Source organism: Prinia subflava, chromosome 20 (genome assembly GCF_021018805.1).
Source record: "Prinia subflava isolate CZ2003 ecotype Zambia chromosome 20, Cam_Psub_1.2, whole genome shotgun sequence".
NCBI lineage: Eukaryota > Metazoa > Chordata > Aves > Passeriformes > Cisticolidae > Prinia > Prinia subflava.
The window spans coordinates 5,643,619-5,661,252 of record NC_086266.1 but is presented as its reverse complement, the minus strand read 5'-3'; the positions used below and the strand labels follow the sequence as shown (position 1 = coordinate 5,661,252).

Sequence of the window (17,634 nt, the reverse complement as noted above, 5' to 3'; positions counted from 1 at the left end):
TCCAGCCCTCGAACCACTTTTTCGCATCTTTCCTCACCCTATTCCAATTTCTCAGCTTCCTCCCTAAATTTTGGAACCCAAACACAGGCAGAGCCCATTTCCCCATCTCAGTGCCATGTTCAGAGGCCAATCAATCCTGAGCTCTGACTCACGGCTCCCCTGGTTTATGTAACAGGGCTGGCTCCAGCCCGTTCTGCCGGAGCCACGGAGCCTCCAGCCGTGGTGCCCGGGGCTGCCATCCCCTCCTCACCTCCCCGTGCGGCTCCAGGCCCCTGGGGATGGCCCTGCAGTGCTGCACACGGGCACCGAGCTCTGCATTTGGCTGTGTTCACAGCCCTTCCGGATGGATTCCGATTGGGAAGGATTCAAATGCGCAACGAGCAAAGCCCCGCACGCTGCTATCTTCATCATCCACAAATTTAACAGCAGTGACTTCAAATTCACTTCCTGATCAGCAATGAAAATGTCAAATTACGGTAACTAATTTTAGGAGATCTCACAGTTAACTAGCTCTATTCCATTTATTCTATGACCTGCTGGTGTTGGGTACCAATTTTTTGTATTTTTCTTTTTTTTATTATGGCATTATGCAATATGAAATCGAGCATGTTTTTCATGAAGCCATTTTTTAAAAGTGTCTCTAAAGGGAAAGGTTGCTTGGTCTAAAAATAAATGCTTCGCTTTGATTTCTAGCTTTAAAGAGAAAACCGAATTTCCATTTTACTTCTAAAAAGTAAATGAACTTTCACAAAGACAAGTCATTTCCATCTGAAATATCGAAAAGTATTGATGTGACGTCTTAAAATGTCAGATTAGCAGCCTGTTTGCAGCCTGCCTCATCAGGTTTTTGTTGGATCCTGGCACACAGAGAGGCAGGGGTGTACGTGGTGAGGGTTATTTTTGGGGTGCAGGGATGGGATCAACAGGCAGGGCTTATCTCCTACAGGTAAGAGCCTTGAGCTGCTGTGGGGCAGGGAACCCATCTGCCTTCTGCTGATCCCAAACCCAGCACCCCTGCATCAGAAAAGGGCTTTTTCTCTGAGGTGTGGCTCAGTTTTGTTTTTTAAAATACATTTGTTTTATAATCCAGCCCTAAAAGGACTAATATTGAGAGCCATGTGGAAGCAGAGAAAATGGAGCCCTGCAGATTGCGAATGTGCAAATGTGTAAAAGACAAAAGCTCTGAGGAAGGAAACAACTGGATCTCTTCATCTCAGCCTGGGTCTCAGGAATATTGTGAGGAAATGCAGCTTTGATGAACAAATTGGCTTGACATGACCCATTAAGAACAAAATCGCAAGCCGGGGAACTGTGGGTAATTCCCTGCCTTCTGTTTTCTTGCTTCTACTGTAAACTGTTCCCAAAGTGCTGAGGAGTGGCAGAAATTCCACTCTGGCTTTGCAGCAGGACCTCCTTTCCATGCCGTGACCCCGCAGATGGCAGGGCCAGGCACAGGAGGGATGGGGACAGCAGCTCCCAGCCATGGGTGCTGTGGGAGCTCCCTGCTGGAAGGAGCAATTCCCAAATAATTCCCAAATAATGCATCGGTACTGCCGGGAGCTGCTGCTGCTCCGGGCAGCCCTGCAGGGACCCTGCAGCGCATCTTCACCGGGGAGAGCCGCACCTCCTCTGCCAGCACCGCTGCGAGAGGATTTCCATGCGAGCCCCGGGAACATCCAGGCGGGGGTGAGCGCTTGGTGCCACCTCCCGACACGGAGCGGAGCCAGCCGTGAGCAGGGACAGCTCCCCAGGGCGTCCTTAAGGCTGAGGGAGCCTTCCACCACCCTCCGGGGACTGATTTAACACCCAGCCTGCTGCTAGAGCTCCGTTTCCCTGGGAATTTCCCCCATGGGTGAAGGAGCCTGGGGGTGCAGCACCCCGGGGAGGCATCCCCAGGAGCGGGGAGCTGTGGCCGGGGCTGGTGGCATCAGGTGGCACCGCGTGGCAGGGGATGAGCCCGAGGCATACGCACAGCTCTCGATCTCCAGCGTGCAGTTCTGCTGGTCCAGCGGGTACCTCCGCAGGTCCATCATGCAGGCGGCTGTGGTGGTGATCCTGAAAGAGAGACAAAAAAAATTAAAAAAAAAAAATCTGTTGTGTCTGCTTTTTTTCTTACACAAAAAAAAAAAAAAAAAAAAAAAAAAAAAAAAAAAAAAAAAAAAAAAAAAAGAGAGAGAGAGAAATGAAAGGCAGAAGTGAAAGTCAGGCAGCATTTGGGGCCGCTGTTTCCCTGGAAACCAGGGAGATCCGGGGTGGGAGGTGTGCGGGGCGGGGGGCTGATGCGGCTCACCCCCAATGGCACGGCACAAACCCTCCGTGACTCACGTCAGCAAGGCAGCATCTCTGTGGGGTGGGGACGGAGCTGCTCCTGCTCTGCCTCTCTCCGGAGAGAGACAAAGAACCGGGGAGCAGGCACAGCTCCGGCTTGGGGGGGAAGAAGAGAAGCTGCCAGCATGGAACGGGGAGACAGCAGACACGTGTCCGTGAGGCTGAGGATGGATTTGTTCCATCACCCAGCACTGACCCACTGCTGACCACATTATCACCCCCCTTCCCTCACGAGTTGCCCCAAACCCCCTAATTACAGCTCCCCCATCCCGGTGCCCCTCCCTCATCCCCACGTTGGCACTGCCAAACCCCAAACCCCGGAGCCCTCTGGCAGAGCCCTCCTGCCCCACGGCCCCGCTGACGGAGGCACTCGTGCACAAAGCATCGTGTGGGGGATGCGTGTGGGGCTGTGTGTGCATCCCCCCAAAAAATAAACAGGGCAGAGGATGAGGGTGGGTGCAGCTTTGGGGGTGCTGGAGCATGGGGAGGACACAGAGCAGCACCGCACCCGTGCTGGGGTTCAGCTGAGGATGCCAGGAGAGTCTGTGTGTGTTACACACTGTACAAGAAGGAATATTGTACATCTCTGGGGTGGGGGATTTGAGGGTGGGATGGATGAGGGCGTGAGAGGCAGGGACAGAGTTAACTCCCCAGCATGGCAACACCACCCTGCAGTTAACAGGCTGCCCCTATTTCTCACATCTATCGCTCCCCTCACCCCTTAATGCAGTCTTCTTCCCGTGCGATGGATGTGTGCAGAGTGCTGGAGAGGGGGGAAAGATTGCTGCATTCTCCCCCTATTTTTTCAATTAACCATCTGGAAGGCATTAATCAAGCTACACATTTTTTACTATGTAGGCATAACCAGTGAACTGTTAACTAGAAAGCTTTATCTTCTGAGCCCTGTGGCCTGGGAGAGAGAAAAGAGAGGGAAAAAAAGAAAAACAAGAAAGCAGGGAGGATGAGATGGCGAACCAGTGAAAGAGAAGGAAAAAAAAAAAAAAAAGCAAAAGCAAAAAACATCAATGGTAGAAGAAGAAACCAGAAAGGGGGAGAATATGGGTAAAGCTGGACATAAAATTGGAAATGGGGAGGAGGGGGGAAGAAGGTGGGAGGGTAGAAGAAGGTGGAAGAGGGCTGCCCCACTGGGGGTATCGGGGCAGGGGCTGTGGCAGGGCAGGCTGGCAGCCCCGCAGAGCTGCTGGCTCTTTAAGAAATCTCGTGTGCTAAATTTATCTTCTCTGCTGTCTGTGAAGTCTGTTTGTAGGAGATGAAGCCTTGAGGAGAGCCTTTGCCACTGCCTGCCGTGCTATAAATAGATCCGAAGAGACGAAGGGAATTTATATATATCCTCACTGGGTCTAGATACAACACTGCAACTGCCCTCTCTCCGAGCAGGGGGCCCAGGCGAGCTCTTAACCCTTTTATCTGTAATGCATTTGGGGTGGAGGAGAAAGCTCTGAGGGGGAGAAGGACAACAGGACAGGAACCACTTAAAAAATTACCACCACGGCTTTGCCGTTGCGTGGATTGCTTTCCCAGCTTGGCAGTTCTAGGAGGGCAGCTGGAGACACGATGCCAGTCCCGCCCTAATCCTGCTGCACTGGGGTAACTGGGAATTGTGGTGGTGGGGGTAAATGAGAAGGGGAGCCGTGACCTTGGAGGGAAGCCCAAGGTGGGAGGTGTGGAGCCCAGGGTGGCCGGCGCTGGGACCAAGGAGTGGTGCACGGGGATGAGTCATCGCCCTGTGCCGCACACTCGGCATCCACTCTCCGGATTATACTGCACCCCTGGGAAATCGCGGCCACAAACGCGCTTCCCTGCTTCCCCCTCAAGTGTAAGATGCAAAAAATGTATTAAATGAAAATTTTCCACCCCATTTGTGGAGCCCCCGCGGGCTAAAAACCTTTGCAGGGCGCCCATCCCAAAATCGCAGCCTGGCTGGCTGGGCTGGCTGCAGGAAGGACAGGCAGGCTCCCGCCTCTCTGCTCAGAGAGGGACCCTCTCGCCAGGATTTGCTTATCACCTGCAGTGCTGGTTGGAAATGCAGAGCGTGACACAGTGAGATATGGCCACCACACTCCATGCACCAAGCCCTGCTCGCGCTGGCAGCTGGCATAAATCCACAGCCACTCCAATGATTTTTGCAAGATCACACCAATTTGTATCAGCAGAGATTTACATCAGGGCAGAATTTAGCCCTGTTGATTCAAAAGGAAGGGACAGGTAGGACAGAAAGGAGAAAAACAAGATTAAGAGGACATTTGTCCTCAAAAAGCCAGATAATTTCTTTCTTTCTTTCCAGAAAGAGCAGGTATACCCACACTGTGTAGCTCAGCATCCTCCAGAGATACCCCAGTCAAACTCGGGGTTACCTGCCCATATGAAGCTGCTTGGGCAGGTAAAATTGGAGCCACATCAGGTTTGGTTGTGGTTTTTGGGCAGAGGTGACACAGCCATCCACAGCTGTACCAGGCTGTAGCCACCTGCCCCTCCAGGGTGTTTCACCTGCAGTGCCTGGCCAGCCCAGGGACCAGCACTGCAGGACCAGCCCGGTGTGGGGGCCTGAAGTGGGACAGATTCAAGAGTCAGCTGGTCTGGGGCACCAGGTCCAGGTCAGGTCCTGCCTCTGGGCTTCCTAAACCCTGATAAACCAACCCAGGACACAACCCAGAGAGGATGAAGGGTTTAACTCTTTAGACTTCAGATCTTACGAAGTATCCTGGACACCAACTTCCCTTTGATAGACCCTGCTTGAAGACTCAGCATTCACCTGCTCCTGGAGGGGCCAAGGAGAGCTTTCTCCAGCTCCTTTGGTGGCTGTGTACCAGGGGCACGTGGGACTCATGGAGGGCTGAGAGGCTTCTTGCACCTCTTGCAATCAAAGGGGAGCATGAGCAAAACTCAGTCACCCCAGTGACCTTTTGGGGTCACAGCACGTGCTGCCTCTGGTCCAGAAGGCCACAGCACCAACCTTTGCCTCACTGTTTCACGGGTATAAATGTATCACCTTGATACACCCTGAGCTGTTTGTGAAGAGATGGGTTTGCTTGGCACGTGAGAGATTGCCTGGGGAGGACAGGACAGGGGGATGGATGGACACTGACACTCAGGAGCTCCTGACTCAACAAGGTTAACAGAAAATCAAGGTGGAAGAAAAGTGGAAAAATGAGGAGAGATGATGGCATGAGCACAGATAGGGAAGGCAGGAGTGGAGATGACAGAAAGGAAAGCAGAGAGTACAGGACAGGGAAGAGAGGATGATGATGATCAGGGACGCACGGGGTAAAGCAGCCTGGAGAGGAAGAGCCGGAGGAGAAGGAGAGGTTAAAAGAGGGAAAGCGGAGGAGCGGATACTCACTCGGTGAGCGGGGAGATGAGGAGACAGGGAACAAACCATCATCCTGTAAACAGCTCTAGACAGAGCACACTGCCTCCAGAAGACGCCAGCACAGTGAAAGGGAGCAGGGAGCACGGGGACCAGAGGGAACGCCAGGGAAGGATGCCACCTTCCCCGTGGCGTTAGCATGAGGCGCTGGCGCCCGGCCAGCCCGCATCTTCTCCCTCCCCCTCCTCCTCTCCCGCTCCTCTACCCACCTCCCTCCCCTTTTAAATTCAGAAATTTGTGTGGTGTGAAATTTCATCTGCTTTGACGGCGATTCACAGAGACACTGCCCGTGGAGGGGAGCGGCTCTCCCGCGCTGCGCTCAATGAAGCGTCCAGCGCCTTCCGCGCCGAGCCCGGCCACCCCACCTGCACCCTCCAGCTCCCCTGCCCTCTCTCCATCCTGCCCACCCCACAGGCCTCTGGGCCAGCCCCTCACAGTCACGACTTCACAGCTTTCCCCACAAAAAATAGACATTCATGCCCTTGCCCCTAATTGTTTCTCCTGAGGTCTGCAGGCAGATGTGGCATCAAAGCAGCCAAGGCCTCGCTGCCCTGCTCCTCCAGCGCACAGCTGGCAGGAATGCACAGTTCATCTGGGGGGACACTGGGCTGTGGAGGCAGCACCAGGCATCTCACAAAAATGAAAGAAGGAAAAAAGGAAAAAAGGAACATGGATGAGATGTTGAGCAGCTCAGGCAGGCTGATGAGATCCCCTTCTCTGCCAGCATTGTGTGGATCAGAAGCCAAAGCAACATGGATACCTCACTCTGGAGAGTGCCCTCATCCCCAGGAGAGGTAGAGACCACCTCTAGAAAAACATACATGCACCTCTAAGTCACACAGGGCTGGTTCTGGGTGTCTGATTGCTACAATGAGGAAAGGTCTGCCCTCTTGAAGCTTGTATGGCCAAGCAGATGCTGGCGTGGGGAGGGTGGTGCAAGAACGACTGCAGCTCTGCATTGAGCCCAGCATCAGCAGAGCATGGCCCCACCACAGCTGCAGCTCAAAGGGGAACGCTCAGGTTGCTGCAAACCATCAGTTCTCCACAAATATTTCAGTTCTCTGACATGAACACCACCAGCCATTTCATTCCCCCTCTGATCCTCCTCATCACTGTTTACTTATTAATGGCTTCTTCTGTCTTATTTAGAATGATTATATAAGTGCACAGGCATAGAGCAGCATAGAGCTCCGAGCTGCCATTGAACCCTGCTGCACTCCAGGGTCTCCTTTCCACCTCCTTACCCTGGAGCTGGCCACCTTCAGCTCCTGCCCCAGCCACATCTCCCTCTGCTGCAGGCTCTGAGAGCCCTCAGCCACCCATTCCTCCTCTGCATCATCTCCAGTGTGTTGGGAGAACCGGGCTCACCAGCCACAAGTGTGAGGGGTAAAGATTACTTCCCCAAAATGTGGCCTGATTGCAAAAGGAGCAAGTCCAGGTTTTCTAAGGAGGATTGAGTGAGAGAGAGGAGAAGGCCTTTACCTTTGAGGCATTCTTAAAGTCAGTGGGGGGACTTTCCCCTTCAAGCTCATCCTCACAAAATAAACTTCTGCATCATGAGTGTGTCTATCCCAGCAAATTAAAAATGTCTGGCACTGCTTCTGAGGAGACTGGCATGGAACAGCCTTGGTCTACACTTGAATTTCTACACCCCACAGAACAGGGTCTGCTGCATGCAGAAAGCCTGTTGGGAATGGGCGCCAGCCTCTGCTGGGCTCTAACCGGGAATGCCCCAGGGACTGTTTACGGACAGAGCAAAGCCAGGAAACCAACCCACTGTGGGGCACACTGATGTTCAGTGTCCAGGAATATTCCCTGACACCTCTGGCTTGGAAAGGATGCTGACTAAAACTCAGTATGGCTGAGAACAGGAGGGGAACAGCACAGATCCCCCCACCACTGCCTCTCTAATCCCAGGAGAGACACAGCCAGCAAGCCCCTCACCCAGTTATGGATGGAGTGCCCTGGTGCAGGGACTAACACAAACACTCTCCCAGCCAAAGACAAACATTTAAGTTGCTGGCTGCAACTTTCTGGATTCCAGATCTCCCGAGAAGCTGAGGATGCTCCCGTCCCCTTGGGATGCAGGCTCCCAAAGCTCACAGCAGTTTGCAGCAACAAGGAGAAAAGATGGAAGCTCGGGTTCTGCAGGACTTATTCAGGCTCGCCCCATGGGGCAAGTTAGACTCCTACGGGAATTCTGGTGACTAAGAGTAGAAAAGAGAGGCAAAATTACTGTTTTGCTAAACATGGGAATAAAACCAAAACCGAGCTCTTATTCTGTACGTTCTCAAAGTCAGTCATAAAAACATGCTGGCAAATGTCACCTTCTGCCTGGCAGTAAGCACAAACTTCCAAGGGCCTGGAGGGATTTATAAACCCGTGGTGAATTTTGCCATTCTTTTAACACAGTCTGATCTTTGCAAACTCCTGGAGGTCATGATTGAACCAAGAGCAAGGCAAGGATATGGAATATTTTCCCCTTGTGTCCATTTGCCTAAAACTGACTCCACAAGCCTTGGCACAATCCTGCTAAGGTCACTCTGTTTCCAAAAGCATCTGTGCTTGCATAGGCATCCTTTGATAAATAACAGTGTACACTGCACTCAGATGGGAGAGCAAAAGGAAGCTTTTCTAAACCGGTACTCAAGGTACCACTCGTCTTAACCAAACATTTTTCCACCCTGGGAGAGTGCAAAGCTGAGCTGCCTTGACTGCAAGTTTTTGTTTTTCTGCCCCTTTATTCCATCCCAAATGCTCTGTGCATTTGGCCAGCTGCCACCTGAACTGAGGGACAAGAGAGAGGTGGAGCACCTTTAAGAATGTTCTTTTCTTGCAGTTATTTCAGATATCAGTGACTTGCACTTAACAGAGGTATCTCCTTTCAAGAGCATCAGGCTGGCACAAGTTGCATTAATAAAACAGCATAACAAACCTATGGGAGGTGGCAAAGAACAGGCAAAGTCCAGGGACAGGCTTAAAAGTGGTGGCTGGGACAGGATATGCAGGAAGACAAAGAGGTTCTGCCAGGGTGAGCTGGGGGTCCAGGGCACCCCAGCTCCCTCAGGAGACAGTGGATGCTCCCTGACCTCTGTTTCTGCTAATAAACAACTCAGACTCACAGGAGATGTAGCACAGGCAGCAATTCCAGCCAGGGTGGTGCTTGCCTTTGTTCTTGCAGCGTTAATGATGGAGGAGCAGCTCTGGATTTGCTGCTTTGCCCTGTTTTAGTAAGCCCTAGTTTCTTCCACGGCTTTTAAAAATATTGAGAAATTTCATATTACTAAACTTTCTTCAAGTGTTTCTTGTCAAATCCGTCATCCCAACCCTAGGAGACAAAAATGCAGGAGAGGCTCTATCCTTAACCTCAACTGGGGAGCTGAGCTCTTAATTAATTTCCCTGATTTCACCTCACCTACCTAATGAACTCCTCTCCAACCTCCACATCCTTGTGCTAAGGAGCTGGCCCAGGGCAGACCCGGGGGTGGGAGCAGGACAAGGCTTCAGGACCAGCCCCAAGGGGGTGGATGGATGGATGGATATGAGTCCAACTTTTTGCACCCCAGCTGCCTCAGGGGAGATCTCTGTTGCCTTTGCCTAACCTGCAGAGGGAGCAGGCAGAGCTCCCAGAGACAGGGTAGAGCCTGAATCATCTCTCACATTTTCCAGAGAAACCTCTCTCAGGGAGGGAAAGGGAAGCAAAAATAGTGGATTTCTTCCCTGCTGGCCTGTGAGATGGGAGAAGAAAATTGCTCTGTGGTCTCAGTACAGAAAAAAACTCCTGAGTGTTAAAAACTCCTGTCTTAACCCATCAGGGCAGATCCTCTGCAGAAAATGAACGAACACCCATGGAGAAAGCAAGGACATGGCTGCACACAGCAGCTCCAAGTGAGACAGGAGCAGAAGAAACCTTTTTATTGGCTGGAGAGCTAAAAAACCCCAGGAATGCAACACAGCAGGGCCAGATCCTGATCAAGGGGCAGTCTGGGGATGGGGGCTATGGAGAAGCCCCCAGGAGGAGCCCCAGCCATGGGGAGCAGGCAGGGCAGGCTCTGGGGTGGCATGGGGGGCTCTGAGTGTCCCCAAGGCTGGATGGGCCATCAGGTGGGATGTGTGACATCACCCTGAGCTGCTCCACAACGCCAGGTGAGGCAGAAGGGATGTCCTGGCTGCTGCCTCGCCCAGCAGAGAGGTCTGGTCCCCCAGTGTGTCAGCAATGACAGGGCTGGTGTCCCCCAGGAGCAGCGTGCTGGTGTCCCCAAGTCACCACGGAGAGCAGAAACAAAGCACTGCCAAAGCAGATACACCCAGCACCTCTCCGCTTAAACCTGCAAATTTCGAGGTGTTTGAAGCATGGCAATTCTCTCCCTCTTGCTTTAAGGGAGTTTTTACACTGATGAGAGGGTTCTGCCTCCCCAGGAGAGCATTCCCTGGGCTCGGAGCCCCACAGAGCCTTGGCACCTCTGCGTGCTCCCGAACTGACTCATCCCTCAAACACACCTCGTTACATCACCAGGGCCAGGAATAAAAACCCCCACCTCACACACGTTCCCCAGCACCACCCCCACCTCAGCAGGAGGAGATCCCTCCTTCCCTCCTCGCAGGATTTAGCCTCCACCACCAAATTCCTCCGCAGTTTTCCAGTTGCTCAGTTTACACTGCCTGGGCTCCTCGCCAGCCAGGCACGGGCCACGCTGCTCCCTGCCTGCTTCCCAAATTCCCCTCCAGCCCAGGGATGCAGCCTGACCTCCTCAAATCACCTGTTTTGCCCAAATCCCGTTCTGCCTCTAATTAAAATGAAACCAAACAGCTTCAGTATTTCCCTGAAGGATGTTTTAAAGCTGGTTTCAAATACAATTCCCCAACTGCCATATGAGAATTTCAGCATTGTTAAAGTTGTTGCTATTTTTAGGTCTCTGAAAACAGACAGCAAAATGCTGGTGACATCAGCACTTGACAAGTGTTGACTTGTTTCACTACCAAATGGATGCTGCGTGGTGTGGGGAAGGAAATAAAAATTCCAGACCAACGTAAAGCTTGAATGTGTGATAATGTAAAGCTTATTGAATATTGGGGCAGGGCTCCAGACAGTGTCTGGAGGTCCAGAGAAAGCCTTGGTAATTCTATTACTCAAACATCAATAGTGGTTGTAAAGCAGCTTGAAAGGGTGAGGGAAATATCGACCTAAGTGAAACATCAACATTCTCTGCCATGGTTTTTCTTAAACGAAAAAAAATTCTCCCTAATTTTTGTTTAAAAAAAAAAAAGCCATTAGGTGGAAAAACATATTAAATTCAGCCTGTGCTACCCAGCTTTTCCTCACTGATTTATCCACCTCCCTCCACCACCCAGCAGCTTTGTCTTTGTGGGTAGCACCTTCAAGCCTCCCTTTCTGTTGCAGAATTTCCACATCACTTTAGCACTCCCCTGTTCCGTGCCGTGGGTGGACATCCCTCCCGTGCCTCACTCTCACTGCAGCAAGGTGTTCAGGGGCCAGGTGAGTCCAGGCACCCCCGTGCCAGGTGACACCTCCTGCATCCTCCTGTCCCACTGGGTGCTTGCAGGGCTGGCAGTGCCCTCTGGGCTGGCTCAGGGCTCCATTTGGCCTTCTGGGATTTGTGCCATCTGGTTGGGGAAGGGGGTAGGGAACACCAGTCCTGCATCCCAGCATCACTGCTGCTGTTTATTCATTCCTTTTGTTGGAGACCTGGCAACCAGCTTTTAATCTGAGCCCGGTGGGAATTAATTTTGGAGTGAGCTTTTGTATCGAACGCTTCCCTGAGATGGAGCTGCGCTGCACTCCCTTCAACCATTAATTTGCTAATTCCACCAAAAACAAGAAGAATATGCTTTTCTGACACCCAGCTTTCACAGCAGATTACAGGGCTTCACTGACTCGTGCAAACAAGTTATCTGGAGCCTGATCTTGTTCTCACAGAAGTCAGAAGCTACTCATGGCTTGGGTGTGCCTTAATTTGGACCCTGGGGTCTGGTCCAGGGATTGAGCCTGGTCCTGCTGGTCCCTGGAACCCTTGCTGAAGGCAGAGGCCTGCCAGGATGTCATCCTTCCCTGCTCTCTGACATCAGAGCCTGCTGGAAAAAAAAAAAATGACTGTTGTGCCACAAATAGCATGATTGAGTCACTTTGCTACAGGATCAGCCCAGGGGAGGGGGAAGCGGCTGGAGAGAAGGTGGCAGGAGAGGAGCAGGGATGTGGGATCTGGCTCGGGGGAAAACAGGCAACAGAGGAAAAGAAACAGGTATTGCCTCCTTTGTCCCACTGCCACCAGGGCGACTCCATCTCATAAATTCCTCCACAAAATGCAAGACAAGAACAGGCTTCAGAACACAGGGTGGACCTGGCCCTCCCGTCCTGTAGGCAGGGCAAGCCTGGCTGCACATTTACAGAGAGGAGGGAACACAGGTGAGTATTCAGGGACTGTTTTCTTGCTTGCTTACACCTGCTGTGCATTTTTGAGTAGGATCACTGTTATTTGCACCTGGAAAAAACTGGACCTAGTACTCCTGTTGGCAGCAAATTGCAGGTCCAGGGGTCAGTACAGAAAGCGGCCCTAAAGAAATCATTTTCCTACCTCTGTGAGCAAAACTAGAGGGACTTCAAGCATTCAGGGCACCTGGTTTGTACACCCAGTGCTTTCAGCAAGCCATCTTGACCTGAGTACAGCTGGGGAGCAGGAGCTGCCATTGCTTAGAGCTTCACTTTTGCAATTGCCATTTTCTCCAGGGGCAAGGGAGCAGCTTCCAAGAAAACCAGCCAAAAGTTAAACCAACACAGGCGGCTCTCACTGAGGCCCTGGAAATAGTGGGCAAACAGCTGTCATTTTCTTTCATTTGGCCTGGGTGCAATTTTCCTCTCCTCTCCTGTTTGCACAGGTCATTCCAGGGAGCTGGAATGGGAGGGGAGGGGACAGTGCATGAGGAGCTGGCACAGTGTCCCAACCCCAGCCAGCTCCAGTGCAAACCCTCCAAGGACTTCCACTGCCTGTCACCCGTGCTGCTGAGTTCACACTGCTCCTTCTCTGAGCTGATTAAATGGCAGCTGATAAAAATACACCAGCACTTGTATTTCTGCTGTGCAGGTGTGTGCAGAGATTGCCCACCAGCCTGGGGGAGGCAGCTCTGCGCTCAGGTGGGCTGAGCAGCAGCAAAGAGCAGCCTGAGCTCAGCAGCACTCTTTGCCCCCTCCTTCCTGAATTTATACTCCTACCTGCCCCCAAGTCAAAACATCTTTTTGCCTGGCCTTCACTCCTCCTGTAATAAAATGAGAAAATCTGGGGGAGTCAGCTGTGGGACTGCTGCAGTTTTTCTGGTGGGTCAGTAAAGCCAACTCAGGGTTTCCTGACAGTTTCAGCCAAACAACGTCGCTGGCCCAGGGGAGAGAGTTGGATGTACCTGTCCTGGGAAGGGAGAGGCACAGCAGGAACAGGCTCTCAAAGCTGGGTTTGTGGCACCTTTTGTGCTCTCTGGGCCTGGAGCAGAAGGCATTCATTAATTGAAAGGAAAACCAGCACAGACATGACCCCAGGGACCCCAGGCTGTCCCTCAGCACCAGCAGTGGCTGCTGCTCCTTTGGCTTCCCAAGCCTCTGCTGCAGGGAGAGCACAGGGCACAACCACCTTTGGCAGGATGATGTTCAGGGCAGCCTCCTGCTTTGCCATGCCAACACACAGCCCTACCCTCCCCAAAACAGCCCTGCCACTCAGAGAGGTGTCAAATAATCCCACAAGTCACACTTTGCCACAGAAGCTGTAAGTACTGTAGGTAAGAGCTGTAGATGCTGTAAATGGGAAGGGTGGGTCTACCCTTTCTGAAGGGGAAAGGTCTTTCCTCCCTCTTTGCTGCTCTGGGACATAAACCCAGAGATGCTATCACAAATATTTGTGGAGGCAGGTCAAAAGAGCCAGCTGTGAATTTTGGTAATTGAAAAGGAAGAAAAAAACCCATGACAGAAATAAAAAACCTTCACCAAACAAACCCAACAACAATAACAACAGCGAAAACCAAACAAGAAAAGTACTAGGAATAAGATGAACAAATACAGGACTGGAAAAATTGTGTGCTGGATTTCACCTACAGCATCCTGCAGCTGCAAATTTGCCTTTTAGCTCTCTGCCTCTCCTCTTTATTACCTACCCTGGCCCCTTCACATACCCAGATAACAAAGTAAGACCAACATTTTTGCCCTCCACTTCACACAAGCACAGCAATTTCAAAGACCTTGGACTTGCCTTTGTCAATTTGCTCCAGACACCACAAAAAGTATCCTCACTGAGGACCATTCTCCAGCCAGATATCAATTTTCATGCCTCAATCTCCAGAATTGTTCTAGCAAACAGACTTTTTTTTTTTTTAACTGTACACAAACCTATTTAGAACGCAAAAAGTGGCTGAAGTAGTTTGACTAAAAGGCCACAGAAATACAGCCTTGGATAACACAGTAATAAAGACTCATCTCCACAGCCCAAACTTGCAGAAAAATTATAAGCAACTGAAAATGAGTGTTTCAAATGGAAGCGTTATGCAACATGAATGACAGTGACCTGAAACGCCCAGAGCAGACTATTCCCCTCTCCAACATCCATCTATAGCAGCACAGGAAATGTTGGAGGCCTGAAAGAAACAGCCATTTCCAGCTTGGAGAAAGAACAGAGACACAAAACCGTGTAGCACTTGAGTATCTTTTGAGTCCTTGCCTTACCAGAATATTTTTGGAAATGGGAGAAGTTTCAGTGAGGTGCCCTGGACTCACCTCAGGCCATACAGGACGGTCCCGTCAGGATGGAGCCGAATCATGCGGTTCTTCACCGTCACCCCGTGCAGAAAGGACTTCTTGTCGTTCAGGAAGTAGGTGTCAGGCAGCCACAGCTGGTCAGCCACCCTGTTGTCCAGGGTCAGGTTGAGAGGAAGGTCATTGTAGGCCAGGCGTTTGTCCCGCCAGCTCTGCTGGAAGTACATGGTGATGGTGTAATCCTGGGGAGAAACGGGCACACGTCAGCCTGGGGCCACTGCTGCTCCATCCCTTCACCACTGCCACTGCTGACACCTCTACAGATTCCTTGGCAGCCAAATTTGTTTGGGCCTGCTGCAGTTTTATCTTATTTTTCCTGCTAAAGTCGGGATTAAATGTTCCAAGACCGTATTTCATGTTTGGACTCAGATGTTTATTAATTCTTATCTATATTACAGTCTCACAAGCCGTGAGTCTTACAGCACTTCTAGCTAACAAAGTAAAAATGAAACCTCTCAATCTCTCTACAAGGCCTTTTAAGAATAAACTGTCCAATTAAGAAGTAACACCTAAATTATTTTTACTTTTAACCCAATAACCAAGCACCCATGGCCCGCAATGCGGAATTACAAAAAAAATCCAAACCCCTGAAGAAGAAGGTGAAAAAGAAGAACTAGCCTATGCCCTAAATCCTCCATCTTGCTTTATATATATTACTATATTCTAAACCCTTAAACTCTAAGTTTTCCACCCTGTGATATCACACACTTCTATTCAAACTCCACACCCACAATCCCAGTGCTGTCGCTTAATTTTGGAAGCCTTTTCCACGGCCTCAGGTCAGTGCAGTGTTTGCTTGGGGGTCAGTGCCTGTGAGCACAGAAAGCCTGAAATTCTCAGTGCCCAGGGTTCCAACATGAGCCCTTTTGTTTGTTTGTCTGTTTGTTTTTGGAGGGGTGTGTGCTATGATTTGTTCTGTGAAAATGGGAGCAAGCCCGAGTTTTCCATGGGACAAAACACCATTACATGACTCCAATCAAGCAAAACTGCATCCCACTCTGCTGTCCCAGCCTGCTCAGAGCTTGTCTGCACCACCAGCAGCAGTTCAGGCCACAGGAGCACCAAAGGTGTCAACCAACAGCAGCCACCCAGCAAAGACTTCCAGGGCTGTTCTCCCACTTTCCTCCCATAAAGGTCACATAAAAGCCATGCCTTCATCTCCAGGCACTGCTCATTACCACGGCATTGGTAAAAGCCAATTTTGTTTTCAGCAGAAGCTGAGGCTGTTCCAAAGGGCACAGGGAGAGCCTCACCTCGAGGCCAAGGTTTCAAGGTTGAGCCAGGCCAGCCATGACAGGCTCTCAGCACCTGCCTCGTTACAGGAGCTGAGTTGGGAGCTCATCGTGGTCCTCAGGAAGGGACATATGGGGAGGAAATCTGTCCTCAGTGGAGCATGACCCACTCACTGGTAAAGGGGCAGTTCCCTGAAAAATTCCCCATCAATTTGGACATTGGGAGGAATTTCTTCATGGGAAGGGTTGTTAAACATTGGGATGGAGTCCCTAGGGAGGCAGTGGAGTCCCCATCCCTGGAGGTGTCCAAGGAACAACTGGACATGGCACTCATGGTCTGGCTGACAAAGCAGGGGTCAGTCACAGGTGGAACTCAATCTTAGAGGTCTTTTCAAACCTAAATAATTTTGTGGTTCCCAAACCATCCCCCAGCTAGCACAGAGCCATACACATCTCCTGCTCCCCTCCTGTCCAACAGAGAAAAGCTGACACTTAAAACTGTTGCTAACACAAGGATTTTCTAGAAGGGAGTGTGAGCTGTTTGGTGGCTGTAGCTCTGCAGAAACCAAACCCATTGCTGGGCACATCCAGAGGCCTGGGATCAGCCTGTTCAGAGGCACAGTGTGGTGCCACAGAACAGTTTCTTCTTCTCAGGTAAACAAGCAGTATAGGAGGGAGATCTGTACACACCAATGGCAGCAAACATTCTCAGGAAACATTCCCACAACAGGTCTTAAATAGGCTGGGAGACAAGATTTTTGGGATAACCAGATAGCATTAAAATAATAGGATATTGATTAGGAAGTGGGCACAAGTCCTGTTGACAGTGACCTTACAGAAGTCAGAGATTTTTCCCCAAGTCCTTAAATAGAAAGCATTTTTGCAAATTACCTAGAATGATTTTGAGGTGGGATCACAGACACATTGTCTCTTCCCCAGCGGTCCCTACAGTGCCACAGGATCCTCCTGACCACGTGAATTTGCAGGATGAGCCTTCGTGCACTGCAAATCCCAGCTCTGTGCAAGGGGCTGGTGAGGAGCTTGCTCATGCACCAACATCTGGGCTGAGCACTGAGGCATCTGCCTGTCTTCTCCCACAGACTTCATTCAAAGCCAGGTTTGATTAACACCTCTGAAAACAAGCTCAAATAACCCCACATCACGGATAATGCCAGCTTTTGGGTACCTAACTATGATTCAGAAATCCAGACCCACATGCACATCTGAAAGGTCACGGAGTAAATCTGTGGTGTACACCAGATACAGAGCTATATCTGTCACTTCTGTGCTGTCTTGAAAAGAACACAGACACAGTGACAGATTTCTGGATAAGGAACTGTTTTGCTCTGCTTTTCAAAGGCCTGTAAACTCCTGCCTCAGAAGCCTCACAGTCCATCTCTCTGAGACACAAACTCTCATTTTGGTCACGACCCTGCAAAGGAAGGTGCTGCCCCCAGGATCCCTCCCAGGGTGCTTGGGGCTGCACTGCAGTGAGAGCACAGAGGAGCAGGGCACCCAGATTCCTGAAGTATTCCCCTGCCTGTGGGATACGTGGCTCCAGAGGCATCCTTTCCATTCCCCCTTTGAGAACTCCACCCGCACATCTTGGCAAGCTCCATCACTGACCTGCATTTCCCTAATCCTTGACAGAGCCCTGCAACACCTCACCCCTAACCAGGCCACCCTGCTGTCACTGCAGGCTCCTGCCAGCCTTCAAGCAGCAGCAGGCAAGAGGTGGCACTGATCCCCAGAAGACAAAGAGGGCAAGCTGCTTACAAAGTGAACAGTGCCCCTTCTAAACACATCCTCTGTAATCCCAGGAGTGATGGGAACGAACTCAGGGGGGTGCAGGAAGAAAAGCCTACACCCTAGCCATC

General features: G+C 51.1%; 1 protein-coding gene across 2 annotated transcripts in view; it reads right to left on the bottom strand.

The window, feature by feature from the left end:
• LOC134560617 (gamma-aminobutyric acid receptor subunit beta-4) overlaps positions 1 to 17,634 on the bottom strand; it is a 74,410-nt gene that overhangs the window by 9,367 nt on the left and 47,409 nt on the right. For both annotated transcript variants that reach the window (XM_063416792.1, XM_063416793.1), the window contains exons 4-5: positions 14,487 to 14,707; positions 1,973 to 2,055 (exon numbers count right to left, since the gene is read on the bottom strand). In XM_063416792.1, the coding sequence (XP_063272862.1) occupies positions 1,973 to 2,055; positions 14,487 to 14,707 (304 nt within the window). The remainder of the gene's footprint in view (positions 1 to 1,972; positions 2,056 to 14,486; positions 14,708 to 17,634) is intronic.